We start from the raw sequence: 21,654 nt of genomic DNA, 5'->3' as shown, positions 1-21,654 counted from the left end.
ATGGCCTAATTTTAATTGCTCCTCTATAAGCTGATTCACCGCTTGTAATTTTTCAGAGGTAAGCGGCCACTGAGGAACCCATACCGGATCCTCCGTTTTCCAAGGTATGGGTCGTGCTGCCTCAGTGGCACCTAGGAAAAACCCAGACCCTGTCTATTTCTATTGGGGTTAGGAGCAACGGGCTCAAGGCGCCCCTGTTCATAGCGGCCCAAACCATTGCCCTGCCGATATCCCATCTTGCCCATGATCCCCTGAGTCTGTGGTGAATATTCGTTTGTCAGCATCAGTCCCATGTCTTGCATGACATCTCGTCCCCATAGATTCACAGGCATCGGTAATACATAAGGAGTAAATTGCCTTTTTTGACCCTCCTGGGTTCTCCAGCTAAGGGGGGCGGCACTGATAGTGGGGCAGGACTTATAGCCAAGACCCTGTAAAGAGTGTGCCGATTCCACCATTGGCCATGTCTTCGGCCACCAGTAGGTGGAGATAATGCTCTTATCAGCCCCCGTGTCCAAAACGCCTTCAAATTTCTTTTCATTTATCCAAAGTGTAGTTTTTGGCCTACTATTTAAAGACATGACCAAATAGGCAGAGTCTGTTCCTGAGGATCCCATTTGTTTTGGGACACCATCAATGGGCCCATGTTGGTTATCATGAGGTAGGAGCAGCAATTGTGCAATCCTGTCTCCCTGACTGATGGAGAAAACCCCAGTAGGGCTTGAGCATAGTGCCTGTATCTCGGGGGTGTGGGCATCATCCACAATTCCTGGATGTACTATGAGCCCCCGTGCTATAAGGGAGCCTCGCCCAAGGATCAATCCCATAGTGCCTGAAGGCAGAATAATTGATTCTGAAGGCACGGGCTGAATACACATTTGGGGCATTAGTAAGATTGAGGAGGCGGCACGCAGGTCCATTCTGATGGGTCTGCTTGGCCGCTCTCCTGGTTCCCTTCTAGAGATTTGACAAATTGGTTCCCATATCTTCGAGGGCCCTGGGACCAAGGGCCCGTCTGCCCGTTTTTTGACACCTCAAGGGTCGGAGCCTCTGTCGGAGGGAGGAGTCTCCCTTTAATGTCTCTAACAGATCTGCATTGCTCCGCCCGATGGTAGCCTTTGCCACATCGGGTGCAGAGGCTCGCCCTAGGGGCGTTGGACATTTTACAGTCCTTTTTTATGTGCCCTGGTTTTCCACATCCAAAACATGTCTTACCGGGAGGTTTTTTGTTCTGCCTTTGTGCCTGGATAATTACCGCCGCTAAACCTGTATTGCTCAGAGGCCCCCCTCTCTCCCTACATACCCTGAGTCAATCCTGTAGCCCCTTATTTTTTTCGAGGTGCTATAGCGGTGCGGCATTCTTGGGTAGCTTGTTCAAAAATCAATTGTTCTAGCAGGGGCATGACTTGTTCAGTATCCCCGAAAATGCGTTCTGCTGCTTCTGTCATCCTGGCTACAAAGTCTGAGAAAGGTTCCTGGGGGCCCTGCTTGATCTTAGTAAGCTGACCACTACCCTCCCCTTTACGGGAGAGCGACTTCCAGGCCTTAATGGCTGTAGCTGAAATTTGTGCATAAGCTCCCCAATGATAATTCATTTGATTATTAACATGAGGGCCCTGCCCAGTGAGTAATTCAAAAGTCCAGGCTTGCTGCTCTGGAGTTATTGCAGCAGCATTAGCTCTTGCCTGTGTTTGGGCCGCCTCATGCCAGAGGGCCCTCCATTCCATATATTGGCCCATGCTGACCAAAGCTGCTTTTGCAATCGTCTCCCAATCTGCTGGAGTCAAATGATACAGGGCCAATCTTTCTAGTTGAACTATGGTAAAATTTGCTGTAACTCCATATTTTCTGACTGACTCTGCCAATTCCTTTATTTGATTATAATCCACTGGGGCGGCCACTCTCCCTCCGTCCGCATTCTCGAAAACTGGAAATGCAAGGTGTAACGAAGCCAGCTTTCTTCTGACCCCTGACGGGATTAAGGAGAAGCCTTCTCTACGGGATCCTCGGGTCCCTCGGTTATCAAGCTCATATGGAGGTGGAGGAGCAGAAGGCAATAAAGCAGAAGGCTTCTCGTCCCCTTTCTTAATAGTAATAAGAAAGCCAAAATCATCATTGGGGTGGTACCTTTCCCCTTCATATCTGGCGGCCTCTTCTTCCAAGTCCGCCTCCTCTTCCGTGTCCAAGACATCAGACTCTTCGGACTCAGAGGGGCCTTCAATACCCGGGGCCTCTAGATATAACTTAGGATAGAGGCCGCTTGAGCTCTCCCTTTTCTTTAGGTCTTTCTTTTTAGACCTCCTATGGGATTTTTTTGGTTTCTCCTCCTGACTATCTTTTCTAGAGGGTCCTTTTTCATTTTTAGTTTCCTTTTTGCGCGCACCCATCCTCTCGCTTTGTTCAGCTTCTGATAGACTATCCTGAAACTCGGTTAAAATCCCTTGTCCCTCCGTAATAGCAGACTTACAATCCTCATCCTCTAAACAATTTTCTATCATTGTCCAGATGGCCATAGCGCTAGGCCCAAGTTCTCCATTGGCCCGAGCATGCTCAAGATTCCTTCCTAACTTCCTCCATGAGGCCAATGAGAGAGAGCCCGAGACCGCGAACCAGGGAGCTACACTGTCTACATCCTTGACAAATCGCTGTAGGAGTCGGTGAGATAGCTTCAGATCCCGCTGTATAAGGATTGATTGCAGTGCTGTAACAGTGGAATGCGTAGAGCCCATGGCTATGCAACGGACGCCCGCGGCTTATCTACGTCCGAGCGTTGGCACCACCCGAAACCAAAAGTGGATCTGGAGCGCCTCGCTTTTTTATTTACAAAAGACTTAAGAGGCGCAGTGTACCGCGGCTTATCTATGTCCGACTTAAGTACAGAAATCTCCTTAGCAGCGGCCTCGATGGTAACAAAAGAGGATCAACGGAAAGAGAATGAAAGCGATACTAAAGCAAAGATGTTATGAGGATCAGTCATACCTTACTGAACTTACCTCCTCGCAGTTCTGAATCCTCCCAACTCGAAAGTTGGGGGTCTTCGATGGTGCTGACGATGGATTGGTCGAGTTCCCGGGTTTCCGCACCAGTTGTCCCACGCTACCGTCTCGCCAGCAAGAACGACGCGGCACACAGATAGGATCCTTCTGCGATAATAGCTTTAATGCTTCTTGAGAGGCAGAGCATAAGCTTACACCAACTGTAGAGCGAAGACCCCAAGAGCAAAAACCCACACCCTTATATAGAAACTCAGCCTCGCTTAGGACGTGTCACTCCCTGACTGGTTGCTCGCTCATCAGGCCGAATGACGCCATGGGGAGAAATCCCCTTGCACGCGCGCACAGGCTTATTTATGCCAACCGTCAGCCGGATGCCAGTGCCATCTTGTAATGGAGAATGTAAGGACGGCTCCCTACAGTCTCCTGTAAGCACATAGGACTGCATGTCCAAATCAGTGGTCAAGGTGGGGGCAATTCTTTGCCCAACAGGCCATTAGCTGAGGCGAGATTGAACTCCAGCAGGAGCAACAACAGTGTCCAATATATTTTCGGGAAAGTGCACGGTGCTGTCAGGAGCAACAGTGTCTCATGTCAATGGAGTACTAATATTAAAACATTTAAATGCCATGTTCTGCATGTCTATGAAGTGATTGAAGATTAAGCATCTATGTCTGACTAATCTCATAGGTACAGGAAACATGAGTGAAGATAATCTGTAATACTCAGGAACTTAGCTAAAAAGACTGATTAAAACTTCCCTGAGTAAAGCAGGAACAAATACTTAAACAATATAACTATTTACATATACATACATGTAAATCCCTAAAATAGAGGTAGAGTATAAGTGTCAAGACAAGAGGTTGAACTATAAAGGGCAGCATAATAAATATCCCAAATTGTATCAATATACAAAATGTCTTGAATACAAGAAAAGTATACATACATAGAATATGGTAAAAAAAATAATGTGCATAAAACATTGTAAGTGGAAAGATTTAACACAATATAACAAAATATAAACTTAATTTTACATAGCTTACCACATAAGAATACATAACAATGTAAACTGTAAAATACTATCTCATTCTTACTCAAATTCTCAATAGGCTAATCTACCTATATCCCATCTAAACCGTGCCTTTCCCAACCATTCCCTATTCCTGTCTAAAAGATAAACCCGAGTGTAAGCATCACCCAATCCTAAATAACTAAAACCAACCCAAAGACGATGACTATTATCCCAAAATTCCAAGGGTAGGGAAAGGGGACGTCGTTATCTTAATAATAATATTCCACAGCATTCTTTCACTTCAATCCTTAAGTTAGTGGATAACCTTTAAAAATGAGTCTTTGGGGGCTGAAGAGATGGCTCAGGGGCTAAGAGCATTGCTGCTCTTGAAGAGGATCCAGATTCAGGTCCCAGCACCAACGGGGTGGCTCACAAACATCTATCACTCCACTTCCGGGGGATCCACTGTCCCCTTCTGACCAGGAGGCACCAGTCACACACACAAATCTTTCAAAAATACTCCCCAAATAACCGCTTAAAATGAAAAGCTAAGTTATCAATTATGTGCATGACAGATATATTTGAATGCAGTGACCCAAGGTAGAAAGATTTGTGTATAATTTCTTTCCAAGTAAACCCTAAAGGTTTTTAGCTTACTAGGTTTCCAGAAGCAACAGGCACCTTATTCAGCAGCATTGTGTTACTTGGAATTTATTCCATGAATTCACCTTGAATTTCCATCCAGGAGACTGTAGACACCAGAAGGACCAAGGACTCTTACAAGATAGATTCACGTGATTATATATATATATATATATATATATTCTAAAGACCCAAAGTTGTTTGCTTGTTTTGAGACAAGGACTTTGTAGTCCTGGTTGTCCTGGAGCTTGCTATATAGGCCAGGTTGGCCTCAAACTCGAAAGAAATTTGCCTGCCTCTCCCGAGTGAGTGCTGTGAGACTAAAAGCATGTGCTACCATGCCCTTCCCATGAAGATTATATTGATGACAGAACATTAATACATTATCCATTTAAGGATGACTAAGTGATAGACCATGAGTCAAATAGCTAATAGATTTCAGTTCTGGAAAAAAAAAAATGGTCATCTGGACCTAAAGGATCACATTAATTTTGGACTATTTGAATTTAAATAATAATATTTGAAAAAAATTATTATTTAAGAATGTATAAATGTAAAGTGAAAACAGGAGTTACTTTGTATTGCACAGGCAATTAATGAAAAGCTATTTCATCTATTTTGCATGAATAGTTTCCACTTTTCTATATCAGGGCCAAGTAGTAACCAAAATTAGGATCTCGCTTTTCTGGGACAAAAGTTCTAAGGCTCATCTTAAGTATATGTCTTTATCTGAGTATTTCCTCCTTGGCTAACCCCCAAGTACTTTGATCTTTGAAATGTAAGCAACAGGTTACTGGTGTATAATGGCTGGCAGTTCATCCTGCTAAATGTATGGATAGAAAATTGTGAACTTTTTCAAAGAATTTAAATCACTTGTGCAGTCTGTGTTCTTATACTCAAGTACACCAGATTTTGTTTTAAACCTATTTTTTCAACATTAATTTACAATGTTCCAAAATGACCTCTCTTTCCATTATAAAATTGATGAAGAAATATATCAGTTTGATTTTTTTCAAAAATATGTAACAATATTTTTATTGTTTTCAGATTGAGGGAAACAGAAAATGGAAATAATGAACTATTATGTATCTATAGTGTACTAAAGCAAAAATAAGGCATTGTCAAAGATAATTTTTATTTTGCTTAAATTACTTAAAATGTGAGTTTATGTTTTTTATTTGAGTTGTTTGAAAAATGGGAACATCTGGAAGCATCACATCAATTTGAGCCATTTGAATTCCAAAAATATGATTTGAGAATAAATTGAGTTAACTGAAAAATTTCTAAACTATAAAGCTATTCACTCAACAGAGATGTGTGCTGTGTTATGCAACATGCTACAGATAGACACAGATAATCTTATCTTTAAAGAGCTTATAATATAGTCACTGGGAGGAGATGGGTCATGAAGAGCAATAAAGAGCTATCTTGATTGATGGCAGAAATGGGGGAAAGGTTGGGAGATGTGGAAGAAAGTGGCTATGGATAGAGGGCAAGGACAAGAAAGATTTACTAAAGGAATTAACTTAGGCTCAGGCTGGAACAAGGTGTGCTGAGCATTGTAGGTAGAGATCCTTCTCTACCTGATTTGGAAATATTCTATCAAATGATGGGCAATGTATATGTAAACATGTGCAATGAAAGCATCTTCATAATCTTTCTCTGGGGCTGGGGAGGTGGCGCCATGGATACCCCACACAAAAGCATGAGAATGTGGGTTCAGACTCAGCACCCACATGAAAAGCCAGTCGTGGTGGAGTGGTAATCCCAGCACTGGAAACAGTCACCTCCACCAATCAGCAAGCTCGGGTTCACTTAGACCTATCTCAAAAAATAGGGTGGATTGTACTAGAGACTTCTGGTCTTGCATGCACATGTATGAGCACACAAGCACACGAATACACAGTCATGCATACAAAAGGCTTGTTCTGTTGAGGTATGGTTAGAAAAGTCACATTGTATGAAAGAAACTAAAGCTTATCACACACACACAACTCAGTTAGGATATGGTTGTATATCCATTGCCAGAAAATTTAAAAAGGATGCATATTGTTAGAATGTCTTTTATATATGCATTTGGTATGTCCACCTTCTGTCATTTTAAGATGGTTCATATCTTAAAATAATTATTACTCTGAGTCAGCTCTCTTCCCTTTCTCTGCTCAGTCCTGATTCTTATATTCTTATATTGCTCATTAGATTAACTTTTTAAAATATATATCCTTAGTAATTGTCACCAACATCTTTGGAGTAGTGTTATGATTTGGATTTTAAATGCCCTGCAAAGGGTCATGTACTGGGGGTCTGGTCTTTGATGGTGCTGTAGGGATGTGGTAAGGACTTTAGTAAGTAGGGCCTAGTGGAAGTTAAGTCAATGAGTCATTGGAATTGTTGGAAGAGGGATAAAAGCCTTGACACACGCACCCCATGCATCTCCACCACCATGTGGTGAATAACTTTGCTGTTACACATTCTCCACCATATTTGGTCTTGCCATCAGTCTAAAGGGACAGGGAAAGATGACAAACTGCAGCCTCTGAACCATGAGCCTAAATAAGTCTCTAAAGTTGGCTAAGCCAGACATTTTGACGTAGCAACAGCACACGCACCAACCTTTGTGGTTCTGTTTGTCAGGAAATGGCATTTCATACTGAATCTATATTTTTTAATGGTATTGGAGATTGAGCCCAGAGCCCTGCAACTGTTAAAAGATATTCCACATTATTATTATCAGGGAAGTACAGATTAATGGGGGAAAAAATACAAAGACTGACAACAGCAAGTGTTGGTGAGAACGTGATGCAAACGTAACTCTCAGATGTTGGTGAGATGGAAAGTATAACTAAGGAAAATACCTGCCTCCAAGGGGCACAAAGAGGAACTACGCACCCACTGAAATACATGGTTTTCAGAGTTTAAAACATGAAGGAAAATAGATTGCATGAGCCACGTGCTCCCAACATTAATTCCTTTACCCCCTTCTCAAGCCTCTTTGTAGCCTCTCAACATATCCCAGTTCTCCACCTTTCAGCTGCAAAACAAAACTGAACTCCTCAAGCACGTGTGAAGGCGTACGCCTTCGATCCCAGCACTTGGGAAGCAAGGGCAGGAAGATCTTTGAGTTCAAGATCAGCATGGTCTACATACTGAGTTCCAGGACAGCCAGGGCTATGTAGAGGGACCTGCTCTCAAAGAAAAAAAAAAAAAAAAACTAAACTTAAAACAAACAAACAAAAAACTGAAAACCTTTTCATTTGGGCCAGTCTCTTCCTTTCGTTGCAAAAAGAATAATAAAAAAAAAGAAAAAGAAAAAAAAGTTTTATCATTTATTTATTTATTTTAAGCTTACGTCAAATCCGGAGACATTTTAGTTAAATCCTGAGCTTTTTAATTATTCTCTGAGATCCTGGGTGCACTTAACACACATCCTTGTATCTCAATCAAATCTCAAAATCTTAACTTACATTCTACTTGTAAAGGGACTACATAAAGTCTCCCTTTGGCTTCAGTCAAGATTGACGTCAAAGATCGTACAATTACTGCGCAGAAGACGGATGGAAAGCAGGATATGAACCGGCGGGGAAGGCCTCTACCGCCCGGGAGGGCGCCGCGGGGGGCGCTCGGAACGGGGGGGGGGGGGATCGCCGTCCACCGGGCCGCCACGCTCTAGCCTGGGGCGGAGATCCGGTCTCCAGCGGCAGCAGAGCCGGCCTGGGAACCATTCTTCCGAGACTCGGTTTCCGCGGGGAACCGTGAGGAGCCCTTGTTCTGACGTACTTCCGGAGCGTCCCGCGCTGGCTGCCGGGAATAGAGAGTCGGGAACATGGTGGTCACCAGGTCGGGGCTGTCGGGGACCAGGCCCCAGGTCGCATCAGGAAGCTCCCAGCAGAAGGTGAGCGGGCCCGGGCTCGCCGGCTCTCCTCGCCGCCGTCAGGGCGGCTCTGCCGGGTGGAGGAGGGCGAGGAGGACCCGAGCCTTGCGCGCGCAGCGCTGCGCCGGGTCGGCCGGAACCTGGTCGGGCCTCGGGGTCTTTAGGGCTCGTAGGAGTGTAGGTGGCTTGCCTCGTGCAGATGACACCTTTTAAGCTGCCTGTTGAGACCAGGGAAGGTGAATGGCTGCCACCACTCCCGAGCCTTCTGTTGGCTTGGGAGGGAGCGTCGTTTACACGGGGCAGCTCCTCTGGCTTGTCGAGGGCTGCTGTGCTGTCTGTGAGAGCCTCTGCCTCCTGCTGCCCTGCTCTTTAGAGTGTGTGCTAAAGGGTACGAAGCAGCCCTTTCCTGTTAGGTAAAATCCCAGGCAAGCGGCGGATTCCCGTATACACTCCTAAATGTATATACACTATATCTGCCCAATTCGGACTTAACTCCCCTGCCCCCGGGCCTCGATAATTGATTTGGACCCCCCCCCCCGTGGAGAAAATTCTCTTTTCAGTTCTGCTTTCTGAAGTCTAGGATGGGGCAAGTAAAGAATTAGTTCATCACGAGTTTGGCTTTCATTAGTACTTCGTTAAGCCTTGCGTTTGAGGTCATGCCACATTTGCTCCCTCTTGTCCCAGCCCTTTCTAAGTTATACTGTGTTTGTTTTTGGTTTGCAGAGATCTGCTCCTCAAGGAAATGGGACATGTCTAAAAAGCAAGAAAGAATCTGAATCCAATGACAGAAGTACTGCTGTGTCACAGACTGCCAAGAAACAAAGTTCAGTCCTCTCTAGAAAGAGGACAAGTAGAAATACAGTTCCACCAGCAGAGCTAACTGAACCAGCTACTGATGCAGAGGCCTCTGAAGCAGAGTCTCATGCTTCAGGGGTTTCTTCTGTGCTTGAGGTCCAGGAGCCCATTATAAGAATAACTAGGAAGAGGCAGGTCGTAATTGTACCCACCCCAAAGTCCAGTGTTAGGAAAAGGCAGAAAATAACCCCTCAACATGAATCTCTCGATCAAGAAGTTGTTTCTGAGGCAGAGTCTCATGCTTCGGGGGTTTCAATGGTTGTACCTTCCACAGAAAGACGAAGCAAAAGAAGTAAGCCTAAGGCTCAAAGAGATTTAAGCCAAGAATCACAGGCAGAAGCTATGTCTGATGGTGAGTCCTCATGCTCCAGCATTTCATCATTTGACATTTCACCTAGGAGAACAGCCAGGAATTTGCAGAAGAAATTACAGGTCCAAAGTGAGAAGAAAAATACTAAGATTGTACCAGGAAATAAAAAGAAAATCGTGGGTACATCTGTGAATTCAGAGGACTCAGATACTAGACAGACCTCTCAGTCACCAGCGAGACCACATTCTCAGATAAGTAGGCCAAATTTCTCTAATAATGAAACTTACAATAATGACTTTGATGATTCCGTCCACAGAAATTCAGAAAAACAAACAACACAAAACCACCAACGTTTACATGTACAAGAAGAAAAAGAAGCCAGTGTCGCATCTCTTACAGAAATCAGGGAGGAGAACTGTAAGAGCCTGGATGAAGAGGACACCAAAATAATAGAGGAAACAGAAATTAATAAGAAAGTTTCCCAGTTGAATCTTTCTGAAGTTCCAGACACCAGCCTTCAGCAGTCAGTTTCTCAGAATCATTCAGACACCCTAAATAGTGAAGCTGTATCACAGCCTTCAAGTCTACATTGTGAGGCTATCATAAAATCACTAGAGCACAAGATTGCAGTTGTGAAAATACAAAGGTTGAATGAAGAAAGAGTGGACAGCCTCAAAAAGAGTGACACAATTCAGTGTCACAAAAATGACACAAAAGACTGGACACAATTCAGTGATGGTGGCTGCAGTAATGAGGAGCCCACAAGTGTAGATGTCAGTGAAAACAACAGCCAAAGTGATTTGGGTCTTGAATGCAATACCAAAGTATGCAAGTCTGAGCTCAGTGTGTCTCAGGATGTGGATAGCTCTGTCTTATTATTTCTTAGCAGTGATGAGAGCCAGCAGTCTGAAAACAGTGAGAATGAAAAGGATACTGTGAGCTCTGAGAACAGTGGCCAGAAGGAGTCTTCAAGGGGAGACTGGGAAGACACAGCATGCGGTGGCCCGCTGTTCGTGATCGACAGAACTCCTGGGCTGAGTGCCGATAAAAATTTTTACCTGGAAGACAAGACCCCCAGTGAAGTTGCTATTGAGGAAGAAGAGGAGGAGGAGGAGGATGAAAACAGTGAAGAAGAATCATCGGACGGTGATGAAAATAAAGAGTCGAGTGATGAGGAAGACTTGTTGAGTAACACAAAGTCCAAGCTGTAAGTGAAAGGGAGGGCAGGCAAGGATTAAACCAGTGGGTTCAGCACGAGAAGCATGTCCTTTGCCGCTGAGCTGTACCTCAACCCCCAAAGTAATTTGTATTAGTATATATTGTATATAATAGTGTTTCAGTATGTTTTCGTGTGTGTGTGTGTGTGTGTGTGTGTGTGTGTGTGTGTGTGTGTGTGTGTGTGTAGTGTATTTTGAGGTGTAGTTACCTCACACTCCTCTCATCCTTTCTTCATTCCCCCTGATGCCCTTTCCCCTAGCTAGTCCTCTTTCTGCTTTCACGTCTTCTGGGGACATAGGTGACCCAGTATATGAATTGCTTACAGGAGTATGGGTGAGGGGTTATTTACAGGCTCATGAGAAGCTGACTCTGACTTGTGCTGCACCATTGAAGAAAATGCCTCTTCCTCCCCCAGTAATCATTAACTGCCTCTAGGTCCTCAGGGAGAGGTGGGGCCTCATGAGCTCCTCCATTACAAAATGCTGACTGGTCCAGCAGTGTGCAGGTGATCAGCAGCTGCTGTGAATTCCTGGATCATACCCAGAGAGCAGCGTTCCACATCCATGCTCCCTGGCCCCTTCTGAGACTTGGACATGCTCTCTGCCCACTCTTCTGCATATAGATGTCTGTCATAGCAACGAGCATCTTGAGACAATTATTCTCAGCACTTTGACCAGTTTTGAGTCTTAGTAGTAACTGCTACCTACTGGGTGTGTGTGGGGAGGATGCATCTTACCATACCTGAGTATAAATCTAAATATTTAAAAGGTATTTTTAATGAATATAGCTTATCTAGGAAAAAAAAAATAGTAGCTTCCTCACGAGGGCCTGTAAACAACCATAGGCTTACAGCGCCAGTTCTGAATTCCTGCAAGTGGGCCTCAGTTACCCCTATAACAGTGCACCAGTAGGCAGGCAGGGATAGCTTCTCTGTCAAGTCAGTAGTATAACATGCAGAGTCCACAGCTGGGTAAGACCATTGGTAACTTTTCTCCCTGGCCTATGTAGTACCTTCTAGCACAATAAGAGCTAACAGGAAAGATGCTTCCAGCTCAGCTGCAGTTTCATTTCTTTGTCCTGTAACCAAAGCAGTAGGGTCTTTTGAGTTTTTTTTTTTGAGACAGGGTTTCTCTGTACCCCTGGCTGTCTTAGAACTTGATAATGTAGATCAGGCTGGCCTCAAACTCACAGACATCCCCCTGCCTCTGCTTCCCAAGTGCTGGAATTAAGGTGTGTGCCACCATGATTCAGCCAGCAGTAGGGTCTTAACATCAAGTTTTTGGCAGATCACCAAGAGTCGTAGTAATAGCCTCTTGTTTTGAGTGGCTGTGGGGTGTGCATCACATGCCTGGCTAATGCTTTTGTTATTTGTTTGTTTTTTAAGTACTCTTTCCCACATTAATTCCAGTAAACATTCAAAGATGTGAACCACTGCCAAGGCACTGTAATACAAAGATTCTGCTTTCCAGTGGAGCCTGCTTACACTGTGATACTACATGGTTTATGAGAATGATTAGAGAAGAAACTGACTTTCAGTCTGGGTGTACTTATAAAAAAGACTCTTGGTTCTGTAAAGGAAAAATTCTCGCTATAAAAATATGATAGGAGCGAAGGAGACCAGATATGGAAGAGACTGGTTTAGTGGTCAAGAGAATGCCATCTCTTTTCTGCTTCTGTAGTTTTGGTGCTCATTGCCATCTGTGATGTATTTAGAAACACTGCCATTAATTCAGCCAGCAGCTGAATTTTTTCTTTCCCACATGCTCTCTCTGTAGCTTACATTAGACCGGAATGCATAATCCTCTTGCCTCAGCTTCCTAAGGGCTGGGACTGAAGTCCTGCACCGCACCTGGTCTGCCTAGGATAGAATTCTAGAGTTAAGTTCATAGTCAGCTGGTCTTTCTTCCTGGTATAGAGATACAGTGTGTCTCCATGTGTGAATTTCAACTGAATAGCTTTGCTTTAAGTTCCTTATGAAATCTGTGGGCGTGTTACTTGTTTAGTCCTCCTAGAAGATCTTGGGAATCTGTTTGGATGTCTTTTCCAACCGTGTTGATTCATTTTCATCCTACACGTGAGATACACCTGTTTATTCAGTGTTTTAGGAACTGTACTGTAATGCTCCATATTCATGTGAGATTTTAACATGCAATCTTGTTTCCATTTTGTCTTAATTACTTGATGTTTAAAGTGATCTTTTCTCTTTCAGTCTGAAGTTGACAAGTAGCAGCATAGATCCTGGACTAAATATCAAGCAGTTGGGTGGTTTGTATATTAATTTCAATGTAGACAAGCCACAGCCTCACAAGAAAACCCTAACACAGATTAAGGAGAAAAAGAAAAATGAGGTAAGTTACATGAACTATTCCATCCTCTTTAGTCCTTGGAAAATGACTATCTTCCCTATGGCAGAACTATATGTTGTGCTCTTTTTCTATCTTCTTGGAATAGTTAACTTTTTATGAATGGAGTTTTATCTGTAAAAGATGATACTTGAAACAATTCAAGATCAGCATTATTATTTGCATTTACCACTTAGGACCCAAGGGTCTTTTTTTTTTTTTTTTTTTTTTTAAGCATTCATGTATTTGGTGTGGTGGGGGGGCACAATTGTGCTGTGGTGTACATGGGAAGATTAGAGGACAACTTGCAGTAGCTGCAAGTTCAGGGATCAAGATGAAGGCCAGGAGATTGGGCAACAAGTACAAGAAACATTTAGGAGTGGATTAGTGGATTTGCCTACACAAAATTTAAAAGACTAAGTTTAACTGGGGAAGAAAGATAAAGAATAATAATTTGTATTTTTCTAGCTTCTGCAGAAAGCTGTCATTACACCTGATTTTGAAAAAAACTATTGTATCCCAGCATATAGCGAATCGAAGCATCAAATTCAGAAACAGCGCAGAGTAAGTCGGACTTGCTGTTCAGATTGCTCACACGTGTTTTGTCTTTGTACTTTCAGGATATGTAATACTGTGATTGTGCAGTTAAGCTCTAGTATTCATCTATTACAGATAGGACCAGAGTTCTTAGACATTAAGGGCCATCAATATAATAGTTCCATCAACATGTTTAATGTGGCTTTTCAATTCTTTGTAAACAAATACAGTTTTTTTGGTTTTGTTTGTTCTAGTGCCTGGGAGTGAACCCTGGGGTCATGTGCATGGTGTCACATGTGCCCTGTCACTGAGCCATGCCTTGTGCCCACAAATACAGCTTTGAAAAATACACCTTCAACAGTGACAGCAGCATACAGGCTCACCAGCCACATCATTTGGCTTCTGTATACATTACTGAAGGCTAGGCACTCTATTACACAAAGTCAATACAACCAACTTCAAACTCTGATCCACTTAGTCAGGCAGCTGGGGGAATGGGAATATTTAACAATGTAAGCAAACCCTGTTATTTTACTATTGGAACCTATAAACAGTTGCTAAATGGCTAATAATAATAATAGAGCACAGTGGCATGTGGTAGACATTTTGGATGAATGAAACAAAATTTGAAAAGAATAGTAATTTTGTTTCATTTTGGATATAAAATTCTTGACTTGTTGAGAGTTAAGTAGTCTCTCAGACCCTTAAGTAACTGAATAAAAAAATAATGCTTATATGCCAGCTCCTAAAATAAAATGTTTTTATACATTACCTCATATGTGCTCCTAGACAACAACAAACTGGAAGCTGTGTTCATCTCCCTGCAAGTCATCACCAGGGAGTTGTCATTTATGAAATTGATGGTGCTGTGTCAAATGTTTTGGGGCTTGGTTGTTTTTTGTTGTTTTATTTATTTTGTTTTTGACTTAATTCTTTTTATAAGGATCCTGGAGATAAATGCTTTCTGTAAAGTTGGGTTTTGCTTGTTTGCTTTTGGTTTGTGAGACAGTGTCTCATTTATCTGGGTTGGCTGAGCAGCTGGGGTTACAGGTGTGCATTACCACATCCAGTCATGCAGTGCTAAAGAGTGAGCCCAAGGCTTCACGTATGCTGGGCAAGGACTCCGAGCCCTTGTAAATGTTCCCCCTCCCAAAGTCTGAATGGGTAGCCCAGATAACCTCATGTACTAGCACACCGTGGGAGGCTGTCCTACAACTAGCTCTTGTAGACCAAACTGGTCTCGAACTCACAGATCTGCCTGCCTCTGCCTGGGATTAAAGGTGTGCACCACCACCGCCCCACTAGTCTCTATAGTCTTGAAAAGAAAAGTTAGGATATTTATTTTGGGAGCTGGAGAGGTGGCTTGGTCAAGAACACTTGCTGCTCATGCCTTTAATCTTCACTGTCCTTACCTCTGTGGGCACCTGCATACACATGTATGTGCATATATAAGTAAAGCACATTTTTTAATGTTTTTTTTTACAACTTGTATTTCAGAAAGAGCGACAAAAAACAGCTGGTAATGGTTGGTTTGGCATGAAAGCTCCAGAACTGACGGATGAACTGAGAAATGATCTCAAAGCATTGAAGATGAGAGCAAGCATGGACCCAAAAAGGTTTTACAAGAAAAATGACAGAGATGGTTTCCCTAAGTACTTCCAGGTATACAAACAGAATACTGGTTATGTTCTGTGGAGTGTAACAGCAGAGAAAGAAAGCCTGTGGTCAGTATATGCGTAGGCTTTATAAAGAATGACTAGACAGCAATTCAGACAGCCACCATTTTATAATGGGTCCTCAGTACAGAGGGCAAGGTTAAAAATGGCAGCTGGGATCAAGGTTAGGTCTATTACACTCACTGAATTTTTGTATCTGAATATATGGCTACTTCAAGAGCAAAAGTTCATGTAAGATGTACAGAGAAAGGAAATGATTTATTCCATTCCTTTTCTCTTTTGAAAACATCCCTGGATAGATGGGACAAGTCATTCAAAAGTTGCTTTTCGGCGAGCAAGTTGATCATGTTTCCACTCTTCTCAACCCTTTTCTACTCACTCAGCTTACAGGTTTTCAAGTCTTGCCCTCTGGCCTCCTTGTAGCTAGTGTTGTATTCTGTCATTTACTTACATAATTATTTTCATGTTATACTTCTGAGAAACTTGAGTAATTCTTGGTGACTTTTGGGGTAGTCTATATCACTTCCTTTGAACCTTCATTCATACTCTGCACACAAACTAGCTTGCCAGTCCTTTGTTAGTGAGTCTTCTTAAACTGCGCCCACTTAGCTCCCCAGTTTTCTGAGAACATGTACCAGTCTTTACTGCTCTCTGACTTTACTCTCCCGTTTGCCTGGCGAACTTTTATCTATAGAGAGCCTAGCTAAAATGTTGTCTTGGTCATTCTTACCTCCTTAAACAAACCTGGTCACTAGGTCTTCAGAGCCATGTACAGTGTTCTGTTCTGTGAATATCATTGTACCATAATGTTTTTAGTTTCTGCTTGGCTCTGCCTTAAGATTGTGGCTGTTTACTGGTGTGGACTAGATGTTCTCAGTCCTTGTTTTCCCCATCACCTAAGCACAGTGCCTGCACGTAGTAATCCTCCTACAAACTTCAGTCAGTTGAGGACAAATGCAGATACTTTACTAAACTGGCAGTGTTTGTGATAATCTCTAAAATCACATAGACATGTAGAATTTATATGTACATCATTGAATTAGAAAGCACAGTATATTATATTGTGCTATTCATCATGAATTGACTGTTTAGCACTGACGTGCTGGACCCTCTAATGGGGAATTGTCATCAGTACCACCAGTGTACTGGCCAATAGGTTGTTTATTTTTGCCTTTAAAAACTGGCCTAACCAATGCATGTGTAATGTAAGCTTGTGCTTTCCATTCCTTTCCACAAAGACCGTTAGACTTACACTGAAATATGGAGCAACTTAACAACTTAACCCAGGTACTGCATGATGTATTTCAATCAATTTTTCTTAGGTTGGAACCATCGTAGATAATCCAGCTGACTTCTACCATTCAAGAATTCCCAAGAAACAGAGGAAAAAGACTATTGTGGAAGAACTGCTGGCTGATTCTGAGTTCAGGAGGTAATTTACATTTTATTGTATAATGTGTGCTTTTCTTTAAATACACCTACGTTTACAGGTTCTCAGATTACATTGTGGTGACTATGTTTTTGTGAGAATAATAAAACAAAAATAATTTAGTATTTGGCATAGTCAAAGTTAGATCCTCATCTGTTTCTGCCAAACCATATATCATGTAGCCTTTAAACTTCATGTGTTCCCGCATAAGAATGAGTGTGAGAAGGGATAATCAATGTCTTAATTATCCTGTGAAAATACTTTTACCCATAGACCTTTTATCTGGAGATCAGCCTTTGAAAAGCATTGCTCTTTGTTTTCTAAGGTGGTTTTCCTTTGTGGGGGTGGGGACGGGGCCAGGGCAGTTGAGACATAGGGTCTCTCTCTGTGTAGCTCTGGCTGGCCTGGATCAGAGATCACCTGGCTCTGGGCTTCTAAGAAATGTCATTAGTACTGTTTTCATTAAGTGGAAACTGTTTTGCTTTGTCCTTTTTTTGTATTTTTATCCCATACTTATACCCAGATCCAATGTCAGCTGGTAAATGGATATCAGGGGTCTTTAAAATTGGTCTTTAAATATAAACTCTGGCTGGCTGAGGAGTTGAGTGCACATCTGTAAGTCCAAAGCATAAGAAGGTTCTGAGATGAAGGCCAGCCATTGCAAGACACCATCTCAAAACTTAAATAAAACAAATGACAACTGCTGTCTCAGCCTTCTGACTTTTGGTGGCAGTGTGCTTTATAAAGCCAGCCCAGCATAGAGCATTTTGAGATTTAGCTCTCCCTAAAGCTATAGCAACTGTTAATGCCTGATATACCTGATACATTGTGCTATAGATTAGAGCATGAAGGTTTGCATTTTCTTTTCAGATTTAACCGAAGGAAGTATTCAGAAATCATGGCTGAAAAAGCAGCAAATGCAGCAGGAAAGAAGTTCCGGAAAAAGAAGAAATTTCGCAATTAAAATCTTCAAAGCAAACAGCATTTTATAGATTCCCCTCTATTTGCTGAAGGTCATCACATAATTTATATAAATAATATATAAATAAAGTGATTTTGTTTGGAAATAAAGCTGACTGACAAAATCATGTGCCCCTTGAAATAGAAATGGGTGTGGTGTGTATAGATGGTATTTCTGAGTTTAGACTCTTAAAGGGAAAGTGAGTATCAACTATTTTAGTATGTTTGTTCAGTATTTGGTTATTTAAAGAAAATGTAATTAGGACATAAATGGGCAGTGTGTTCAAAGAACTTTTTGAAGTGATCAGAAACGTCTAAATATAAAAACTAGTATGGTGTGTGGGGGGGGGATGCAGACAACTGATATGCTCGCCTTCTTCTGGTGTACAAGCTAGTGTGTGGGATGGTAAGGTAAAAATGTTCCTGGAGCACACATGAAATACATGCAGAAACAAAGAACTGAGTGATGCTCATATACACCAGAAACCATACAGAAGCTTCCCTGGAAAATTTGGGGCAAAAGTGGATAATGCAAAAGGGCTGCCATTTTTTTTTTTTTTTTTTTTCTCTCTTAACAACTGGAACTGGACAATGTTTCTTTCTACTCAGGTTAGTTTTTCTAAGATAAACAGGATTTTCACTGGGCCTGTAGGTCAGATGAACCAGTTTCCTTCCTCCAGTGGTCAGGCAAGCACCCAAGCTAACCTGATTTCTGGTACCCAAGAATTGCTGTTCATTCTTACTAATGCTTGTTGGGTATAGTTCCTTTATATTATGAAATCTTATACTTATCTTGGGGTCACAAGCAACCTAGCTAGCATCTATGCTTCCTTTTATTAAACAAACAGAAGCCTATTTTAATGTATGTTGCTTCTGTGATGAAAGGGTTGTGTATGAGAGGGTAAGGGTCGAGTGTCTTTACACGTATTCCTGGAAACATTTCTTGACTAAGACTCGAGGGGCAACCTTCTGGCATATGATTTTCTATTCTGAGAATGCTAGAATGGGCTCAAAAATTCTTTGCTTCAAAACATACTTTTTAGTATTTACTTGAAGTTACATTTCCACTGATAGATGCTTTCTTTTGTCTCCATTGGCATATTGTAATTTTTTAAAAACATTTTTATAAGCAACTTGTAGTATGTCTTAAACATAATTCAAAGGCCCATGTATGGTATTATTGGGAAGTGGGAGGACCTTTAGGAGGTGGGGCCTAGTGAAGTAAGTGTGGGGACAAGTCCTTGTGAAAGAGGATTGGACCCCTGGCCACTTTATCTTACTTGCAGCCATGAGATGGCCTGCTTTGCTTCTACACAATACCTCCTGCTATGGACTTCCTTGCCATGGGTCCAAAGTGACTCAGATGACAACCTATGAAACAAAGCCAAAACAAACTTTCCTCCCTTTAAGTTGATTATCAGGAATTTTGTTACTGCAATGGAAAGTTCCTTTATTTTCCACTTCATTTATATAAGGTAGAGAATGTTTAACAAACTCATTGCTTCCATCAAATAAACTGAAATTATATCAATAATCTGAGGTCACCTGATAACATTCATTCTTAACTGAATGAGTTTTGCAAAGTTTTTGTTTGATTTTGTTTTGTTTTGTTTTGTTTTTAATCTTTAAAAGCGGAGTAATGGTACAAGCCTAAAATCCCAGCACCTTGGAAGTGGAGGCAGGCATTGGAAATCAATTCAGCTACATATGAATTTGTTTTATATGCAATGCTGTCCCAGAAAACAAGTATCTTACAAACTGTAAAGAATAATATCTAAAAGCATTGTAATTTAAGGTGTTGTGAAATGTCCACCAGAGAAGACCAAATGGACATGGGTTCAATCCAACAGAATGTCTTTATTAGCTGGCTGGTGACATACACTGGGTGTTTGGGACCCCAGTGTAATCTTGAGCCTTTCTCAGTGAGAGCTTAAAAGCATAAAAACCACATCCTAGGCTGACATACTTCAGTTGGTCAGATGTGGAACTCCAGAAGCCATAAAGCAAGGTTAGTGCATTTAGGGACTTCCCAGAACTATGGACTTGGGTGGATTAGGTCTTTGTTCTCATTTTGGCAGATGTGGCTGCCTGTCTACATGCTATATTTTAAGGCCTGAATGGTAGCTCTATCATGTTAAGATTTGGGGTCCTGTTACAAAGGTAGGAACTAGTGTTTTGGGTCTCTATTACATTTTTATTTATGGATGTGTGTGGGGCATGTGCATGTTCTTGTCATGTCAGAGGCCAACTCTTGAGAGTTTCCTTTCACCATGTGGCTCCCAGGGATCAACTTCAGGCCATCAGCCTTGGCTACAGGTTTTACCTATTGACCTATCTCATCGGCCTGGAACTTCTGCTTTTGGTCTCTCATCCTGTGTACTTCAACTTAGGATAGGTTCTGTACTAATAAACAGTGAGTTGAAAGTCGTGTAAATTGAAGCTACATTTGATCTAATGTACCTTACATAGTTTCCTTGAAATGCTCAGAACGTGTGTTAATTACAGTTGCACAATCTAATACTTTGATTAGCTTATCTGCCCAGCACGATCCTAGCCCAGGAAAAGTAGTTTCTGCTCAATGTTTCTCCATTGCAGTCCCCTGTGGGTCAGACTTGTCAGGGGCCATCGATATTTGAGTAATGGATGAAACTGTCTTGGTTTAGTGAATGTACACAAAATTTAATTCACTCAACTATTGTGCAGAATGACCAACAAAGTCTGACTACTACAACTGGGTGCGAAGTAGATCCATTAAGGTCGTCCAAAGCCTGCAGCTCTCCTTAGTATTAGCCTTTCCTTCACTTCATGCCTTCAACTTCCCCTTGCCATCTTCTTCCAGTCTGTGAACATTCCTAGGGAACCTGTTCTGTGCTTGGCGTTGTATGTCTTAAGGACCGACGTCTCCAGGGTGTCCCAGACACCTCAAATACATGCACATCTGAACTCAGTCGCCCATCCCTGCAGTTTTACTTGCCTCAGTTATGTCAGCATTCTTCCACTGGCCTAAGAAACAGCAGGTCTCTGGCACTATGGTTAGCTGCTTCTGCTCTCTCCCGCATCCCTCAGTTCAAGACTCGTCTGCTTGCCCTGGGAAACAGCTCTAGTTTATATTCTCAGCCTTCTCTTCAACCGCCTCCCTCATTCCAGCTCTCAACACTTTGTCTTGAATAGCCTTAGTCCATGGTCTACACCGCAGCACAGGAATGATACAGAACACTTCATGCTTCCCGACTAACAACTACTCAGCATTTCCCCGTGGCCTGAGTGTGGCCTCCACAAGGGTGTGTGGAACATTTGGAGTACAGTCCTGGGGCTTTGTCCTTTTGTTTGTTTTGAACCAGGGTCTCACAATGCAGCTCTTACTGTCCTGTAACTCACTGGACACATCAGGCTGGCCTGGAGCTCTGAGAACCAGGCTCTGGCTCCTAAGGGCTGGGACCTAAGCACTCCACCACTCCCAGCTGCTTCTCCGGTTCTGAGTAATAAGGCTCCTACAGGTGCTCATCAGTCATCAGGTGGGCTCCCAAAGCATAGCAAATCACTGCCTGGCTCCCAAAGGGCCCACTTATCACTGAGGCCTGCATGTACAGGCCAGTAAGTGCAGGCAGGAAAAGAAGCCCAGTTGTTGGTACAGGGCCTGCCCGGAAGACCTGGATTTGACCCCTTCATCACATGAACTAGTGACACATGCCTGTGACCTAGCACTAGGGAAGTAGATGGAGGATCAAGAGTTTAAGGCTGTCCTCAGGTATACAGTTTGAAACCAGACTGGGCTACCTGAGATGTCTAAATAAATGGAGCTTTGGGGA

The 21,654-nt window shown here is 42.5% G+C and overlaps 1 protein-coding gene across 1 annotated transcript; it reads left to right on the top strand.

Annotated features, from left to right (window-relative positions):
- The first annotated feature begins 8,467 nt into the window (after nt 1-8,467).
- Nucleotides 8,468-17,973, top strand: Dnttip2 (deoxynucleotidyltransferase terminal interacting protein 2). The gene is made up of 7 exons (XM_051185574.1): nt 8,468-8,539; nt 9,242-10,890; nt 13,111-13,249; nt 13,712-13,807; nt 15,278-15,442; nt 16,779-16,888; nt 17,756-17,973. Exons 1-7 carry the CDS (start codon nt 8,471-8,473, stop codon nt 17,847-17,849), a joined length of 2,322 nt encoding a protein of 773 aa, XP_051041531.1. The 5' UTR covers nt 8,468-8,470; the 3' UTR covers nt 17,850-17,973.
- Nucleotides 17,974-21,654: the final 3,681 nt, after the last annotated feature.

The sequence above is a fragment of the Phodopus roborovskii genome, unplaced genomic scaffold, assembly GCF_943737965.1.
Source record: "Phodopus roborovskii unplaced genomic scaffold, PHOROB, whole genome shotgun sequence".
Taxonomy (NCBI): Eukaryota; Metazoa; Chordata; class Mammalia; order Rodentia; family Cricetidae; genus Phodopus; species Phodopus roborovskii.
Note: the sequence above shows the minus strand (reverse complement) of the source record. Positions and strands in the feature narration are given on the sequence as shown.